This window comes from Phaseolus vulgaris, chromosome 5 (assembly GCF_051622355.1).
Source record: "Phaseolus vulgaris cultivar YP4 chromosome 5, ASM5162235v1, whole genome shotgun sequence".
Taxonomy (NCBI): domain Eukaryota; kingdom Viridiplantae; phylum Streptophyta; class Magnoliopsida; order Fabales; family Fabaceae; genus Phaseolus; species Phaseolus vulgaris.
In genome coordinates this window covers 41,147,129-41,166,255 of record NC_143502.1, presented here as the reverse complement: position 1 = coordinate 41,166,255, position 19,127 = coordinate 41,147,129, and the positions used below count along the sequence as shown (strand labels likewise).

At 33.4% G+C, this 19,127-nt stretch overlaps 3 protein-coding genes across 10 annotated transcripts; 2 read left to right on the top strand and 1 right to left on the bottom strand.

Moving 5' to 3' along the window:
• Positions 1 to 118: 118 nt before the first annotated feature.
• On the bottom strand, positions 119 to 4,484 carry LOC137835789 (protein FAR-RED ELONGATED HYPOCOTYL 3). 4 transcript variants are annotated; one of them, XM_090302228.1, is made up of 5 exons: positions 4,299 to 4,462; positions 4,166 to 4,202; positions 4,002 to 4,062; positions 1,690 to 2,245; positions 119 to 700 (listed from the first exon to the last, which is right to left on the bottom strand). In XM_090302228.1, the coding sequence occupies exons 4-5, from the start codon at positions 2,239 to 2,241 to the stop codon at positions 488 to 490; spliced, it is 765 nt and encodes a 254-aa protein (XP_090158354.1). In that variant the 5' UTR covers positions 2,242 to 2,245; positions 4,002 to 4,062; positions 4,166 to 4,202; positions 4,299 to 4,462; the 3' UTR covers positions 119 to 487. The 4 variants fall into 4 exon arrangements, with proteins under 4 accessions (XP_090158354.1, XP_090158353.1, XP_068500558.2 ...); XM_090302227.1 differs by having other exon boundaries at positions 1,690 to 2,248; positions 4,299 to 4,460; XM_068644457.2 differs by lacking the exon at positions 4,166 to 4,202 and having other exon boundaries at positions 4,299 to 4,484.
• A 1,099-nt stretch (positions 4,485 to 5,583) lies between these two features.
• On the top strand, positions 5,584 to 6,184 carry LOC137835788 (Ribosomal L18p/L5e family protein). The gene has a single exon (XM_068644455.2). It carries the CDS (start codon positions 5,638 to 5,640, stop codon positions 6,007 to 6,009), a length of 372 nt encoding a protein of 123 aa, XP_068500556.1. The 5' UTR covers positions 5,584 to 5,637; the 3' UTR covers positions 6,010 to 6,184.
• Positions 6,185 to 8,845: 2,661 nt separating this feature from the next.
• On the top strand, positions 8,846 to 19,048 carry LOC137835786 (protein SEMI-ROLLED LEAF 2). 5 transcript variants are annotated; one of them, XM_068644451.2, is made up of 22 exons: positions 8,846 to 9,091; positions 9,214 to 9,275; positions 9,530 to 9,690; positions 10,045 to 10,119; positions 10,974 to 11,089; positions 11,549 to 11,663; positions 11,898 to 12,026; positions 12,552 to 12,599; positions 12,774 to 12,961; positions 13,056 to 13,252; positions 13,347 to 13,639; positions 13,804 to 13,953; positions 14,043 to 14,363; positions 14,607 to 14,756; positions 15,507 to 15,582; positions 15,813 to 15,940; positions 16,107 to 16,301; positions 17,044 to 17,184; positions 17,262 to 17,390; positions 17,487 to 17,693; positions 18,303 to 18,580; positions 18,713 to 19,048. In XM_068644451.2, the coding sequence occupies exons 3-21, from the start codon at positions 9,556 to 9,558 to the stop codon at positions 18,450 to 18,452; spliced, it is 2,943 nt and encodes a 980-aa protein (XP_068500552.2). In that variant the 5' UTR covers positions 8,846 to 9,091; positions 9,214 to 9,275; positions 9,530 to 9,555; the 3' UTR covers positions 18,453 to 18,580; positions 18,713 to 19,048. The 5 variants fall into 5 exon arrangements, with proteins under 5 accessions (XP_068500552.2, XP_068500553.2, XP_090158303.1 ...); XM_068644452.2 differs by having other exon boundaries at positions 8,952 to 9,091; positions 9,214 to 9,270; XM_090302177.1 differs by having other exon boundaries at positions 8,980 to 9,091; positions 9,170 to 9,270.
• Positions 19,049 to 19,127: the final 79 nt, after the last annotated feature.

Here is a 19,127-nt window from a genome sequence, read left to right as displayed (position 1 = left end):
AAATGACAAGATAACAACAAATAATAACTGTACACCAGAAAATGAGATAAATTTGGCTTTATTATGAAACTGAAAAGTGATGATTAAATATGCAAGCAGAATGCAAGTAGAGTGATAGTTGATGTAAACCATGATCTTACAAACTTGGAAATGGTTAAGTGATCACTGAGAATCGAAAATTTTTAGTCAAATGGAAGAATGAAATGGCTCAGTTATACTCACCGGTTTTCGGCAAGAATAATAAATCATGTATGAATTACACTTTAAGCACCAACATAATGCACGACATGGTAAACACCAGAAGATGAATTTTCGAGTAAACTTATGCTGCCTGAAGTTTAACTTGAACGCTACATGATACAGCACACTGCTTCAAGCAAAATCGCATCTAAATGCCGACAGAATAATGTTAGCCTTCGATACCTAGAAGACTTAACAATCTCAACCAGGATGTCTCCAATGAGGAAACAGGCTATAATAGCACCAACTACCCACCATCTGAATCTGATTTTTCCTCCTCAATCTCTCTTATACTTCGTACTACAGCAGCAACTTTTTCAGAAATATGTTCGGTGTGCTTCTCTAAATCATTCAGAATCATATTTAACTGCTCTTCATATGCAGCACAGCGTCGTTTGCACTTTTGCCTTTCATTGTACAACTCAAGTGATAGCTCACGGATTCTCTTATCCTTCTCATCCTGCGATACTAACAATGAAATCATCAAAAAACTTATCCAAGCAGCTTGAGATGTGTTTTCAATGTTATTTAACAAACAATTTAATCAATCAGATTCACAGCTTTTTTTTTTTTTTTCTTTCCTGGGTGCTGGGGGAAGGGACTCATCCTTTTATGTAAAATCTCAATGCAGGTCAATGTCAGGTAATAATTGACTAAGGGGAGTGTAACAGAACACTCAATTATTGGTTAAAATTTCGGAAAACTACAAAATTATGGCGTGACTCATTTATTTTTGGAAAACAAAAGTTGTATTTTTTTAATAAATTTCAACCAAAATAGTTTGTTAAAAGTTGCTGCCATATCTCATTTACTAATTACCAAATCTTCGTGATGTAATATTGACAGAACCCCCTTATGGTCTTAGGAATATATAGGAAGATGTTTAGGAGAATCAATGAATCCAAAATCCTAGGCAACATGGGAAACACTGCCTTCAAATAACTAAAAGCCTACATGACAGGAATGCTAACAAGAAGGTTTTGGTTGGACTAGTTGAGGATATAGATAAAAACAGAGGCACCAGCGAAAAGGCAGGAAATCTGAGTAAATGGTTGGGGCCGAGACATAAAAGACGAAAGTGATAAATGTTTTGCAAACTCGGGGACTATAGTAATCGACATTTACAATTTCAACACAAAATTAAGGATTTACTTGTATTTTGCTAGACAAGCTCGTTTTGTTATGTCTATTTGAATCCCTCCAAAACTGATGTGAATCCCACAACATTAGGAGTGGAGATCTTATCAGTTCAATCAAAACATACTTAAATTGTTCATTAAAAGTGCACTGTTTGACTGACCTCTTTGCATTTCATTCCTTTGACGACAACAAACAGAATAACAAATAACAAAGGAAAAAGGATTTGGGAACTGTGTATTCAACTATAGATCATATATCAGTTCTTAAGAACCATCTAGTCACATTTGACATTGTCATGGAAAGACATACCTCGCTAATCAAGTGCTTCCCAGATCCTCGCCATGGAACTTTACTGGGACTCATTAGCTTATGATTATGCTCCTTTACAAATTTGGTGACAACCCACTTCCCTCCATCCCGTAAAGCCAGTCTTATCATGGCCTGACAACCTTCTCGAGTGGCTGGTGGTGGAGGCAGCACTCTATCTTTTCTGTGTACATACTTTTTTGCCCGAAAGCCTTCTTTTGAGCAGACAAAATCTTGACCAATAACCTGGTTATTTACTCTCGAACGACGGTTGTGGTGTATTCGTACTGTAAACCCTATTCGCCTACCATAGGCAATGTAGAATTCTCTCGCTTCCTCTCTTGAATTGAACTCCATGCCAATGAATGGTTCAACAGCTTCTATATCTGTTGAAATTTCTGTTGCAGGTAATTCGACAAACTTCTCATCTTCACTTCCACATAATTCTAGGTTTTTTGAAAATTCATCTATTTTCCCGTGTTTCTCACTAATTTCTGCTTGCATATCAAGTTCACTGTCATCTGAATCAAATCCCTGGCCAGATTCGTGATCCATAGCCCTACTATGGCAGAAGAATTACACAAATAATTAGATTATCCTTCCGAACCAGTCTACCTAATATAAAAATATATTAAAAAACTATTCATGACATATGCATAACTTTAGTACTCTTGACTGACGCAACAATCATGTGACATTTCAATTCCATAATAAACACAAAGTAGCAAACCAAAATAATAAAGCAAGATAGTACATCATTACTAAATAAGATCAAAATACACAGATGACCAAATCATAGGTAAATTCATAAAAGAAATAGTTCTTACACTGAAAACATTTCAAAAAGAGTTAATTTCTTTACATCATTTAAGTCATAGTAAAATTATACATATATGTTGCCTTCAAAAGCAGTCATAGCATAAAACACTGACTTTGGGTTCAATAACTTTCTTATTGACTTGAGAGTCTATACAATATTCATAGTTCTGCAAGTTTACCAAGTTTCTCCAAAAAAGAATTTGACACGTTAACTCATTTTCTCTACACATAATTGTGAACTCATAAGAGTCTACGACTTAACTTAAAGGTTTGATTTGACAAACAATACCTATTTGAATATCTAACCATAAATATTGATAACAGTGTTCAACCAGAAAAGAAAACAACAGACCCGAGGAGAATTTCTATGTAGCATTTCTTATCATATGACGAAGTTGTTTGACAAAGCTTGTGAAAATAATTATTAATCCTCCATCAAGTTTTTTTTTAGCTTATCAAACAAGTTAAGGTAGTATTTGACCTTATTTCTTTTTGGCTTCCTTTCTTTTCAAAAGAAAAAGCTCCTCCAGTTATACTCTAACTTTCCGATTTCAACTTTCCCATCATAAAAACTACTTTGTTAATTTGTCTTCAGCTTAATTTTTCCATTAGAAAGAAGAGAAGCGTAAAAGAAGTTGGGTCAAACATTATCTAAAGGAGATAGAAGGAGGGTATGTGGTGGGAGAGTTGTAACAATAACCTATCAAAGTAACTTCATTGGATTGAGCACTCACAAGTTGAGACCTCAAAAAATGAATTTGGGTTCAAATGTGCAGTTTGCACCTCAACTTCCCAAAGCCATTATACGCTATAGACTATGTGAAATGAAGAGTGGGAGAGAGGACTTCGAGTAGAATCAAATAGTTTGTTATGGGCAGAGAACTTAGGTTCTCTGAAGGAGCGTAGGTCAGTGGCAGTATGGAAGTTCATTCCACTGAAGTTCCTATTGTTTTCAGAAATAATACAGACCTTATTTTCCATAATCGATCTATTTTCTTTGTTAATCGCTACTGTGAGATTTGGGTTCGTAACATCATCCCTTAGGTGATAAGCTCTTACTGAATAAGCATATACTCAACTTTTTTATCCAAGCTTCAAATCTAGTATGTTAGGGTGCTAACACCAAAATAAAAACTATATGTGGATGTTGTCCATCCCATTTATTCAAAATTAATGAATAATAAGATATTCGTAGCCTTAATTATAACTTATATTATAAGCAAACAGAGATACACATTTCACTAACAAAAATCACAATTTAGAGAGCATTGTGCATGACTTTTCTTTCACCATAGCTGCAGGTAAGATACCTCTAAAACCCTAGACTAAAAAAATAATTGGACACAGGATAAGCGTATATTAGCACAGTACATTGATGAATTTAACTATTCTTATTTTGTCCAAGTAAACAAACAAGAGCATGGTAGCTTTCATCAATTAAGAATATACACAGAATTTTTCAAAAATGCGAGAAGATGAAGACAACAGTTTACTACCTGTCCAGCACAGAACTACCGGAGAGAAAATCAGCCAGATTTCAACATATTCCTGTAAAACCTGCAAGAAGAACATGCAAGTTATAATGATTGCATTACAGCTTCCCTTACACCCATGAATGCCCCATCTAAATTCTGAACTGTTTGTCAAATTGACTTCTCACAAAAACTAGTGTTTCCTGATGGAATGTTTCGACATAGCTGAAAAAATATTAGAAAAAAAAAATTGGTTTTCTTGATGAATGCAAATTCGGAGCAGAAAAAAGCACGATGAAGAAAAAGTTGGAGAAGCCTTACTCGCCCCTCCTCCTCCGATTAGGTCCAGCAACCTAAAGTGGTAAATTTGGATCGGGTCGGGTTTATGAGCGTGGGTCTCTCCGAATCCGATAGAGTCACAAAAACTCAGTCACCATTGATGTACGGACGCATGACCAGAGAAGAGTGACACCATGGACTGATGCAGTAAACGCTCGCTCAGGTGTTATTTATTTATTTCAAAATTAAAAAATAAACACGCAGTGTTCAAATTACTATTCCCACAACCTCACTTCTATTTGAACCCCCATACGCCTTTAAATGACCTTCTTACCCCCACACTCAACGGAACGGAACCCTCTCACAAACATTTATAACTAGTATTGTAACCGGTAAATGAAATACTATTATTTAAAATAATTTCTATATAATAAAAAAAATAAAAAATCATAATAATTAATTGCTATTACTTAACTAATAGAAATAAGTATATAAGTACAAATTAATAATTTACTATTGTTAACGGAATTTGATAATGGTAAGGTTTTAACTAATAACGTGGGTTTAGGAGTTATATGTTTAATAATTTTGAGAAAAATTAAGTGCAAAATAATTAAATTCAAATATTTTAATTAATATGTTAATGTATTTTACTAATATTAGATGTAGATAGATATGTGAAAATTACTTTAAAACTGTAATTTTTTTTAATTTCCAGATAAGAATTTTTCTATCTCTGGATAATATATTTCATACAATTAAAAAATTTACATATAAAGCATGGACAGTCTTACTAAATGACGTGTAGGTGTCGAATATTTGTATTGAACATCGACATTCATCTGACACTTGTATGACACATATCCATGAAATGTCTAATTCAAAAAATATTTGTTGAATTTCTGATAATTCTAGTGCGGTTCTAACACAATTTTAAAAAGAAAAAATACATTAATTTCTAAAAAATCAAATTTATTGTATAATTTTTTATTATGATTATCAAAATAAGAAATAAATCATTTTGAGACATTCATGAAAAAACATATTTTTGCTCTATACTTGTGTACATAAATCTTTATTGTCAATTTATATAATTCATAATTATATAATATATAAATTTGTGTCTCCTTATCCTACATTTTAAAGATTATACGTATCTCAGTGTTCGTGTCTATATCCATTTCTGGTCGTATCCGTGTTAGTGTCGTTGAGCATATAACCTATTTTTTATTTATTAAGAGTTGATTAAAAAAATTGTTATAATATATAACTAGAATATGTTAATAATTACATGTTAAATAGTAGAATAATAGTTATTTTGTAATTACATGATCTAATAATGTCTTCAAACTAACAGAAATTGTCGTACGGTGCGAGAGAGATGGCGGGTACATACCGGAACAACCACCGCCACGTACTGCAGCTGGTGCTGTCGTGCCGGAAAATCACCGCCCAGGTCACCAACACCACCACCTCCTCCATTATAGCCATGGCCTCCTCGTCGGAGCAGGAATTCGCGGCTCACTACCGTGCACAGCTCAACCGGTTCCCCAGATCCCAGCGCTTCTGGGACGGTAAAGTGGCCTCTCGCGTCGGGGAAAAGCTAGGGTTCCGCCTCAGAGAAATCGGCGTCACCACCGTGCAAATTGACCCTCGCGAGGAACAATCCCGTCCACCGCACTACCGCGTCATTGTCTCTCCCTTGTTCCATTCCATAAAAAACGCCGGCGTCCACGTTTCCGGCGTCCACTGATTAATTTACCCCAAATTGTGAGTTTCAATTGAGAGTTTTTCATTGTTGAGCCAATTCTTCACCACACACAATAAAATTTCGACTCTGAGCCGCTATTGCATTTTGCTATTATTATTACTGGAATCACAAATTGGTTAGAAATTGGTAACCATTTTTTGTTCTTTGCTCGTATCAACATTAGTTGCCAGATTTTTGTTTGTTTTGTTATTGAATTGATGCTTGTGAAGTTGTGTTCGATGTCCAAATGGCGATTGGCCTAGTCGCAGAATATTCTCAATAAATTCATTATTCTTCATTGCTTGAAACGGCATGTTCACATAATTTTGTGATTTGAATTGAAATTTTTAATAAACTTCATACTAATAGATGAGTTGTTATTGACTTTTCTCAAGATTACAACGTTATTTCCAATGTAGAAATGTGTTTACCAATACAAGAAAACTTGGATTGGAACATTTGACTAACCATGAAAATTGAAATACTTGGGAGTTGTTATGAACATCCTTCATACTGCACCAAGAAAATTAAAACAACATATTTTTGTCATTTGGTGATATTTCCTCACAAAATCATTATCAATCTAAATATCATGGACCACCTTATGCATTTTACACTAAATTTTGTTGGTGTAGTAATTAAAAGTTTTATGTACTTATGATACCAATGTAGTACTTAGTTATGAACCATATTTATGTGAGTAATGAGGTTTGGTCACATGACATTAAGTGTCTCGTGTGGAAATTCAGAGCTTTTACAGTGGAACATGTGGATCAGTAAATGACTAAGTTGTGGATATCAGTTTTTTTGGGGTTGACTCGTGTGAACAATGGTGCCTTGTGATGGTGGAACATGAAGGTTGCATTTAAGCTCTTACCAGCATCCATTCATATAGGGCATCAATTTTGGTCTTGTGTTTATGTTGATTCATGTCGAAGATTGTTTGGTTTTGTGGGAAAAGAAAATGATGGACTTGAAAAAAAGGAGAAATTACAAGATTATAATTTTGTGTTTACGACGATTAAAACTAATTACAAGATAAATTAATTTACCTCTAAATTTACATCTAAATTTAAAATTCAAATTAATTAAATCCAATAGATTTGTTTCAAATTCGATCTACTTTATCAGATTTGATTAGATATATAAATTATTCATACTAAAGTAATTGTTATAGAAGATTTTTAAAATTAACATTAATGTTATTAACATTCATTTTGTTAATGATTTAGAACAAAGGGAAAATAACAACAATAATAAATAATAATACACTATTCTTGGATTAGATAGAGAGAAATATATGAAATAAAAAATTATACCATTATTTATTAAAATATGAAAAGCTTTTTTTTTTTCTACAAATATAACTTTTAAAGGTATATAAAAAAAATAAGGGGAAGTATTGAATTCAATGTAGGTTCTTACATATTGTTAAAAAAAATGCATAATTGATTATGTTTCAAAATGATTTAGTGTATATTTTGCATGTATGTAAAGTAAATAATAATTTTATCTCATCACTCGAACCTAATTGACTTTCACATTATTTCTTTACTCACAACATTTTTCACTTTCCTCATCTTTTCGCACTCTCATAAATGAATCTAAACAACAAAAACTCTCTCAAATTCACTTGAGTGAACAATATTAATTCGGAGACAACATAGCATACTCATTTTAATAATATTGAGCTAATTTCAAAATAAAAAACAACATCCAAAAGCAAAACCAATTTTTATGCAAGTTACACAAAGCATAAAACAAATTTAATTATTCTCACACATTAACCCATAATATTGTTTCGATAATATCTTATTGATAATTCTTGTATATAAATTGGAAAAACTATAGTATTGTTTAAGATTTTTTAATTTCAACAACAATAGATGGTGTTGATTGAGTGAGAGACATGTGCAAGCAAAGCGTTGGCAAAAAGATGAAAGAAATGATATGGCGTGAGAATATAAAAGTAAAAAGAAAAGAAAAGAAAATAATGGGGTCACTTTCCTTTCCTTCTTTTCCAATTTTACTTTCTAAAAATCAAATTCCAATATAAAAAAAAAAGCACCAACCCATAATTTTCGGGACAGTTGGAATGATCATTTCAAAACCCTTTTAATCCATCACCTAATAATTTTTATCCTTTAATTTTTTTTTTCATTAAAAGCATAAACTTTACGCGTGATACTATGAAGTTCGGATACTCCTCTCAAACTTAAATGGCGTGTCGGTGTCTGATATCGACACTCGTATGACACCTATATGATATGTATATGTGAAGTGTCCAATTCAAAAAGTATTCGTTAGATTTCTGACCATTTTAGTATGGTTCTAACACAATTTTAAAAAGAAAAAATACATTAATTTTCTAAAAATTTAAACTTTATTGTATAAGTTGTTATTATGATTATAAAAATATGAAACAAATCCTTGTAAACCAGTCATTAAAAACATCTTTCTGTTTCAAAAATTAATTTGGAACATACTTGTACACATAAATTTCTATTGTCAATTTATATAATTCATAATTATATAATATATAAATCCGTGTCCCGTGTCTTACATTTTAGAGATTTTATGTATTTCCATGTCCTTATCCGTGTAGTATAGTTTGTGTCAGTGTCTTTGCTACATAGCTATAAAGAGCTTCATGCGTATTTTTTAGAGAAAAAAAAACTCAAATTATTCACTTGATATAAATTAAAGTAATTTATTTATTTATCAATATATTAATAATAATTCATAAATAATTAATACCTGTATATAAAATAACAAAAGCGTTAATTCTTATGAAAAAATCGATAGCATGTGATGATGAAGAGTTGTGAGTGGTCAACTTCACATCAACGGTCCACGATGTGCGATGATGCTATATTAGCGTAATTTGTTTAATAAATAAAATTTGATGCAATATATTATATGGAAAAATTAATAATATTGGTGATAAATGACATGTATGGGTTCATGGTGGTTTAATTATAATGCGCATTTTGGTTGTAAGAATTAAAACGTTACATTTCATAATAGCGCCAATGGCAGGGGAAGAGTTGCACCTCTGACCCCAACCCCATTGCCATTTTCCCTGGTAATTTTTTTTTTTAATTTAATTTTATATGGTTTTGTTTTTCGTTGGATTTGATCGAGTTCATACAACGATTTTCAGTGTTCGATTGTTTTTCTGTTTTCGTGATTTTGTTTTCTGCATAGATCGCGATCGCGGACGCTTCATTTTGCGAAGGAGTGGAAATTGTATGATTTGAATAGGTTAGGTACGTTCCTAACAAACAATCCTCGCTGCGAATTGTTGATGATGAGTTAATTCAGTATGTAGCTCTCGTTTGCTCCTCAATTTTGGAGCGTTCGTTTGTTATTGTGGAAATTGGTTAAACCCTGTGCGGGCGGGCTCTTGATCGAGCTGAATTGGATTCGCTTTGTGAATTCGTAGGAATTTGAGTTCTGATTACTTTAATGTGAATGGTTGAGGTGATTTGGGAAGTGAATTTTGTTGTGGAAAATGTTTCAGGGCAGGGTTTGTGAATTCATTGCAAAATGGGGGTTATGTCCAGGCGGGTTGTGCCCGTCTGTGGTAACCTCTGTGTGTTTTGTCCTTCTCTGCGTGCAAGATCAAGGCAACCGGTGAAACGTTACAAGAAGTTGATGTCTGATATATTCCCACGTAATCAGGTGAGGTTTTCAGCTTTTGTTGTTACACAGTCTTTGCTTGGTGGCTATTAGTCTCACGGGACCCAAGAATTATAAGTTGACTTGGTAAAAATTGTTTGCTAATGCATGCATCGGGTGGTTTATTTGTGTAGTTTTTAAACTAAGTGGTACCATCTTGTGTATTATTACTATTGCTCTTAGTGGCTGGTGCACTGTTATGTTAAGATGAATAATGATAAATGCGGGCAACGGGGTGGATTTGACCTGTTTCTTGTACTGGTTAAGGTTATTTGAATTTAGCGAACATAGAATGTTCAGGAGATCTTCTTAGCCCTGTTCTGATTCATATCTGGTGATGATTACTGTGATTTTCAGGTTGCTGAGCCTAATGATAGGAAAATTGGAAAGCTATGTGAGTATGCTTCTAGGAATCCATTGAGAATTCCTAAGGTAATTTATTCTTAATAATCTCCCCCTTGTTTTCATCTCTTCTAGGCTAGTTTGTTTCATTCAACCAGAACATTATGAGATGGTGGAGGAAATTAGATATAATCATTCTCGTAAGAAACTGTTAGATTTGATTAAATTAAAGTATTATTGTAGAAGTTCCAGTTGGATGCCATTCAATAAACACTTGTTTGATAGAATTGATGTTACAATATATGAAAATATTATATCATATCTTAAAATATCTAGTTATCCCCTAAAACTAGTTTCCCTATTTCCTCTTAGTATAAATTACCACATTTCCTTATCTTACCATTTGTATCCCTAATTAGCAAGGATTATGACTAGTATAAATAAGGGTTAGCAATACGTTTTATGAATATAATAAATATATCAATACATTCAAATACATATAAATTATTAGTTTACTAAGTTAATATCAATCTAGTATATATAAGTTTATAGTGTTTCTTATATAAAACTATATAATTTCAACTTAAGCACTGAGATTTACAGTGACAAAATTTGAAGCACTGATCCGTAATGCTTCACAATATTTTCATAAAATTCTGAATGTTTTATTGAAGGAAAACTTGATTATTTAATATTTTGAATGCGGCTAAACTAAAGGAAATCATTTCTATTTAATACTTAAATAAAGAAACTGATACTGAATGTATTTATAAGCCTTTCCATGTGCTGAATGTATTCAGTTTTTCTTCACCAAAATCTTATTTGGAATTTATTTAATTTAAAGAGACACCATTTAGCCACTTTAAGTCCTGAATCTTTTCATTTTCACTGTTGATTTCTGATCTCTGAAATATCTAAATTTATTTGCTGTTTTGTCTTGGCAGATTACTGAGAGCTTGGAGCAAAGATGTTATAAGGATTTGCGTAATGAAAACTTTGGTTCGGTGAAAGTGGTCTTGTGCGTATATAGGAAACTGTTATCGACATGTAAGGAGCAGATGTAAGTTTTCCACAGTATAAGTTAAGTGCGTGTTACTTGGATTTGATTATTATTTGTTCCTGATCAAATTCATTTAAACACATTTGGGTGTTGGGGGAAGGACCTATCTTCAAATGCGTAGATTCAGGCATCATAAATGTATTACATTGCGGAGGCCATTTTGAAATTTATGGACATTTATGAGTTCTTTGTGTCCAGGTTTCATTCATGTAAACACTTTTGTCTGTATGGGTACTTTTTAACACATGGTCAGGCTTAGAACTCTTGTTTTTTTTCAATTTTTTTTCTTAGTATCCTTAAGCAGGGTCTTTAAGTGTCAATTTGTCTCCTGTAGTCCTATTTGCTATTATCTAAAGCATCTTACCATAAAGTTCTTGTTCATTTGATTTATTTCGTTGTTGGATGCTACTCTTTACTATGGTAAGTAATGGTATTCAAACATGCTTCTTAATCTTGCAGGTCGCTGTTTGCCAATAGTTTATTAGGGATCCTTCAAACGCTTCTAGAGCAAACTCGTTCACAGGAAATGCAGATCTTAGGTTGCAAGACTCTTGTAGAATTTACAGATTGCCAGGTATTTGGTTAATCAACCTTTTGGACTTGTTAGTGTTAAAATTACAGTAGGATTGCTTCAGTTGGCAAGAGATTTTCCACCCATTTAAAGCAGTTTTTCACCAATTTAGATTTAACTTTAAAGTCTGTATTATTATAGGTTATGGTACTTAATATATTGCATTTTGCAGATCAAGTTTTTTTTCTACTTTATATGCTATAAATTTAGTGATATTGACCCTTTGTGTTAAAGTAGACAAATGGTACATACATGTTCAACTTAGAGGGTTTTATACCAAACCTATGTCAATTGGCTCAAGAAGTGGGAGATAATGAACAAGCTCTGCTTCTACGTTCAGCTGGCCTACAAGCGCTATCCTATATGGTACTTCTCCTTCTCTGGTCCATTGTTGTTGCAGTATTTGCTTTTGTATTCCTGTAAATTTATAATTGCAAGGACTTCTCTGTTCTTTTTTTTATCAATATGTCCAAGAATCTGCACATTTTGATGATTTTTATGTAATCAACCCCCCTGACTGAAGAGTATGACAAGGATGGTTACTAACAGTTTTAGTTATTTGTGATAAATAGTCATTAGATATTGAACTTCTTCATACTGATAGAAACTTTCTTTAACTAATATTCTTAAAAAAATTAAAGCCGTTGTAATCTAAATAATGAAATGAAAATTTCTAAAATTAAAGAGTGAAAGTGGTTTTTTTAGTAATTTAAACTGTAGAAGGCTAGAAGCTTTATTTTGGGAACAAAATTGTTAGAGTGGTACATTTAAATCATTCAAGTTGTTTACTGGTTACCCTGTTCCTACCACAGTATATTTGGTTAGTTGTCTTTCAAGGTCACTTATACCTTCACTGGATGCCTTTTGTTCTTCCTCCTTATGTTTGTCTAGGTGAAGTTCATGGGAGATCACTCACATCTTTGCATGGATTTTGACAAAGTAAGTATTATTTCCCAACTCTTCTTATTCGTTGATCCTGTCAGAGATAGACATTATGCAAAGGCTTGTATTAAACATGTAATTTAGTTTGTATGTATTTATTTATAACCACAATTCAGCGTTTGACTTTTGACGTTTGTTTATACTTGTCTTACTTTAAACGTTGTTCTATAGATTATATCAGTGATTTTGGAAAATTTCACGGATCTCCAATCCAAATCCAATCTTGCCAAACTAGAGAAATTGAATTCACAATCTCAGAGCCAGTTGGTCCAAGGATATTCCAAAGGAGGAGACCTACATTCTTTATCAGAAATCAAGGAGAAGAATGGTGTGACAGGAACTGAGACAGAATCCAAGTTGTAGGTCTTCTCTAACTGTTTTCCTATCTCCGGCTTGGTATAAAGCCAACATATGACATCCGGACAACCATTTTTTTGTTCACTGTTTTTACAGAGATACTGCTAAAGATCCTGCTTACTGGTCAAAAATTTGCTTGTATAATATGGCCAAATTGGCCAAGGAAGCTACAACTGTGCGGCGTGTCCTTGAACCATTTTTTCACAATTTTGATGCTGAAAACCACTGGTCTCCTGAAAAGGGAGTTGCTTCTTGTATTTTGCTGTATTTGCAATCCCTTCTAGCAGAATCAGGTAGCCTTGTAACATTCAATGTTATAACTTTTTCTTACATATGCAGTTTTTATCTAATTTTCTATATAAATGATTATCACTTTTTGAACACCAGGAGATAACTCCCATCTTCTGTTGTCCATTTTGGTCAAGCACTTGGATCATAAAAATGTTGCTAAGCAGCCTATCCTTCAGATTGATATTATTAAAACCACCACGCAGCTTGCACAAAATGTGAAGCAGCAGGCTTCAGTTGCAATCATTGGTGCAATATCGGATCTCATTAAACATTTAAGGAAATGCCTGCAAAATTTAGCTGAAACATCCAGCATTGGAGATGGTACATATAGGTTGAATACTGAACTTAAGTCTGCCTTAGAAATGTGCATATTACAACTTTCAAAGAAGGTATTTGTGCTACATTATGTATCACCTTTTTGTTTGTCTTCCTAACTTTTTATTATCTCACACTTGGCATCATACAGAAGGGCCTTAGCTGTGATTTTTTAGTAAAGTTTCCTGGATTCTAGATATCCACAGATCCAATTTGATCTGTTCTACTATAACAACAGGTTGGGGATATAGGACCAATTCTTGATTTGATGGCTGTGGCACTGGAGAATATCCCAGTTACTACCATCACAGCAAGATCAATAATCTCTGCTATCTATCAAACAGCAAAATTAATCACTTCCATTCCAAATGTGTCATATCACAATAAGGCAAGTCTTCCTACTTGGATTGGAAATGGGATTTTATGCTTAGGTCTAGTAAATATCTAAACTTTTGGGTCACCTTTTGACTTATCCAGGCTTTCCCTGATGCCTTGTTTCATCAATTGCTCCTGGCCATGGCTCATCCTGACTATGAAACACAAATTGGAGCACACAGCATCTTCTCTATGGTGCTTATGCCATCCATGGTTTCTCCTTGGTTGGACCACAAAACAAAGATTGCTCATAAGGCACAGAATGACAGCTTCTCCACTGCACATGAAACTTTTTCTGGAGATGAAAACTTTAACGGGAAACTGGAAGAAGGAAAGACAATATCTGGTGTCAATGGGAAGAAATATGCAATTCATCCATATAGGGGCTACAGTTTTTCTCCTAAGCTAACTGATGGAAATGAGGTAAGAATTTGTTTATGTATCATTATTAATTGTATGCATTTAATAGTGTGTTTTTGGTTTGGAGAGGGAAAATAATTTGCAATTCATATTCATTGTAATTTAATTTTAACAATTGTTATTTAGTTCAATTATGTTAAATACATGGTTGAGTTACTTAGGCTGTTTCTTTTTTCCTTTTTCCAACAATAGAGACCCTTTATCCTTCATTGTTCTAGTTCCAAACTTTGAGTCTGAAATTTTCAGGATCAAAGTTCTCTTAGGCTAAGCAGTCATCAAGTTAGTCTTCTGCTTTCTTCAATCTGGGTCCAGGCAACATCTGTGGGAAATGGCCCTGCAAATTATGAGGCAATGGCACACACCTATAGCATTGCTTTATTATTTAGTCGTTCTAAGGTGAGTATGGTTTTTAGCGTACTTAGTGTTCTGATTGCTTATAAAGACCTATGATCGGTAAAGACTATTGAAGTTACTTTACTCATCTTGTTTAAATGTTATTCATTTATAATTGTATAAAGACATATGCTAACTAATGTCATTAAAAAAATAAAGAAATAGAAAGTTTTATTGGGAAAGGAAGTATCTATTCTATTAGAAATACAGAATATTATTTAAAACTTACCTTTTTTAGGCAACTAGAAATGTTTACTAAGGTATTTAATGCTACATAACTAGTTCCTTTAGGGCACTTGTTATTAGAATAAAAAGAAATTGTATTGTGTGATTGAAAATCAAAAGCCAAAGTACATGAGTTATGTCAGCTATATATTGCTGATCCAGAGAAGCTAACAGAATGTATCTGACTAAGAAGAATGTCCTAACAACCTGTAAGTAACTAGGAGTTAGTTTACCGAGTACAGCTATCAAAGTAGTACACCTGTCAAGAGCTTAACACAAAAGAAAGGGTCTATTTACAATAGGAGTAAAAGTATACTCAAATGGTCGTTAACAAGAACCTTGTTTAAATTGGTAATTGATTTAGTGACAGTGGTTGTATTATTTTGACAGGAATTTTTATCTTGTCAGAAATGAAGAAAAAATTGTGCATATTACATATGTTAAAATTAATCTTAATCACTTTTAAGCCTTGTAATAGTACATGATTGATTTGCCTTAAGTTCATGAAGTTCTAATTGTTTTTCGCAGGTGTCTAATCACATGGGTTTAGTAAGATGTTTTCAACTGGCATTTTCCCTCCGGAGGATCTCTTTGGACCAAGAAGGTGAGATTTTACAGACAAAATTTTACTCTGGATGAAGGAAAGACGTTGAGAAATCTTGTCCCTATGGAATCAAGGCTTGAGTAGTGGAATAATCATTCCTTGACTTTTTTTATACAAAACAAAGAAATGTTCTCCAAATGTTCTGCTACATATATAGGAAATCATCTTAATTGAGAATAATATTTTCTCTGGTGAAACTTTTCTGACATTCTTTTACGTGCTTGTTAAAGGAGGTCTACAACCATCTCGTAGGAGGTCCCTTTTTACCTTGGCTTCATACATGCTTATCTTCTCTGCCAGGGCTTGCAGTCTCCCTGATCTAATTCCAATAGTTAAAGCTTCACTGACCGAGGCAACAGTTAATTTCTTTACCTTACCTCTGGACTTGATCCACATTTTTCATTCCCTCATCTTCCTTTTAAAATTGAATGTCACAAAATTGAGCGTCACAAAATTGAGTGTCACTACATACTTTCACTTTTTACTCTTGATTAGATTGACTGGTCAAAGTTATAAATCCACAGGTAGATCCTTTTCTTGAATTGGTTGATGACATCCGACTGCTGGCTGTCTGTAAAGAATCAGAGAATATAATTTATGGATCTCAGGAAGATGAGGTGGCTGCTTTGAAGTCTCTTTTAGCTGTAGAATTGGATGACAAGCAGTTGAAAGAGACTGTAATATCGTACTTTATGACTAAATTTTCAATATTGTCTGAGGTAATGTGAATTTGCTTGGGTTGATTAAAGAATACGTTGATATGCTTGGAAAATTAATAGTATACTTTTTACCTATATTAATAATCAGTTAATGATTTGCTAAAGAAATGTGGCTTTGATACTCTTTAATATGTATTGACATACAACCCCTCCAAATGCAATAAGGAGTAAGGAAAAATGAAGGTTAATAGTGAGGACACATTGTATTTTGATTTGCTTCACTATTTTGAATGTAGTAGGGTAGGATTTAAAGGAAGATAGAACATACTATTTCAGAGAGAATTTAGAGAACGTAAATGCTTTATTGTTATTCAGTAGGGTGTAATATTTTACATAGGTTCTGCATATCACCCATATTTATAGTCCCTTGAGAAATACTTAGTTGAGGGGACTATTTCCTAGGCTGCTATTAATCAAGTGCTACGTCGTAGACACTAATGCCCATAAGTGCTAAATGCATTTTATTGTGTGATACATGATTGAACATAGTAATTACTAGAGTGATAAATGATATCTGGTGTATCGCCATTGAACTTCTGAGTAGCAAGGATGTGGAAACTATCAAAGTATATACTTTTATATTTTAGAAAATAATACTTGTGAAGCATGCAAAAATGTGGACTGTTTAGCAGAAGTTGCAGTACTGTATAAAAGTATGTGGGCTGAGGGCTCAATTTGTGGCTCATGTACTGGTGTACAAGTATGTGGGGAGATAACTAGAATTGTTTTCCATATTTACCAGGATGAATTGTCTAGCATAAAGAATCAACTTCTAGAGAGTTTTTCCTCAGATGATGCATATCCATTAGGACCTCTGTCATTTATGGAGACATCAAGACCATGTTCTCCTCTTGCTCTGGTTGAATTCCCAAGTTTTGATGAGGTAAAAGTCTCCAAAGTTGCATCTAAAATTAGTGGCTTGTCAAACTTGTGTGCCAAATGCTGTAATTGGTTTTTCAGATAATGATTCCGGGTGATTTGATGGGGGAAGAGACTGGACCTGAGCATAGTGGAAGCCAGTCGGATCATAAAACATCACTGTCAACCAACTACCCTGATGTTCTAAATGTTAATCAACTATTAGATTCGGTAAAAACTTGTCTGCTTTTGTTTGTATGATACCGGAGAGAGGATATTTTATTTCTTCTTTCCTTGAACATACTATGGACATTATTTTATGGATAGGTTTTGGAAACTTCACGGCAAGTTGCAAGTTTCTCCACTTCTTCAAGTCCTCTACCTTATGACCAAATGAAGGACCAGTGCGAGGCACTTGTAGCAGGGAAACAACAGAAGATGTCCGTCATTCAGAGTCTCAAGCATCGACAAGAGAATAACGCCATAATTCTTTCAAGTGGAAATGAAGTTACAGTTGCCCCTCTACATGCTAAGGTTAGCATTTTTTTACAGAAGTTTAATTTTTCAGTCAGGAATGTACATATTTTGAAAAAAAATTCAGGATCTATTTGCCATTCAATTGGTTATTTTTTTTTTTAAAGTTTGGCGTATTGACTATCGTGGTTGAGTACATTCAGGTAGGGTTTGAACTAATTATTAACCAATTATATATTTTTGAAAATTGAAATGCACCCATAAACTTAAAGACAATCATCTGTGATAATATTCTCCATAAATTTATTTTCATGAACTCTGTATTTCTATTAGAAATTTATTACCGAGTTTGAGATGGTATGAACATATATTTGTTGATGACTAAGACTAGCAACACAGTCGTTGGTATAGATCACATATCATGTAAAGACTGGAACAAAGAGTGCACACACTCTTCGTGAGATCTCAACGACTGACAAGGAATATTTTAGGAGTGTCATAAGTGTATCGCAAATATTCTTTGTTTTATATAATTGATGGATGGGGTGGTAGGACCATTCTGTCAGTCAGGTTTTGAATCCATGATTTGTCTTGTGCCATGTTTTAACTTATTTGTGGACCGATGTATTACTCCCAAAGTAAACAAGAGTAATTTCGTTGATTGTATAGGCACTGGAATATTCACCAAGTGATTTGAAGTTAGTAACTCAGCAATCATATCAAGCACTCGACCATTCTCCTGACTATGGGCTGCAACATTCTCTGAGGCTACCTCCTTCCAGCCCCTACGATAAATTTTTGAGAGCTGCGGGATGCTAATGACACTAACCTGCAATACATGCCATTTTTTCATTCTTTGCAATGCTGCTAAAATGTTTCTTCATGGTTTCTACGCCCGAACTACGTGAAATATGCAGGAGAGTAAATTTTTTCTTTTGTTGGGAGAGGTGAATATTTGTTTTCAGCAAATGTACGATTTTGTCTATAAATTATAGTAATATTTGTCAATATTTTTTTTATAAATAAAGGGTTTTGTTGATACTTTTGGTTTGCTGAAACCGTTTTCTGTGGTTCTCTAGTGTGGACCAAATGCTTGAAGCTCCTGATGATTCATGAGTCGTGAAGAATGAATTCCTGTGCGGCTGCTCCGCTTTATCCCTATCCCTACCCAATTCCTGATAAAGCAAGCTCTGGCGTATTGCTATGCGTATATTATTTTTTTTTTAATTTTTCATACATATATTAATATCAAATATGTTATATTTATTTCACATGGATCACGTATACTTCATTTTTAGTGTGTATGGGTGTAAGAATTTCTTTTATAGATGTGATAATGTGATGGAAAATAACGCGATAGGACGAATATGAGATGGAAAGAAAAATTTAATACATGATCATAATTACTCAATTCATATCTATCTCTTTGATATCACTATATGTTATTAATATAAAATGTTTGAAATTTAATGTTTTATTTAATTTTATTCTTTT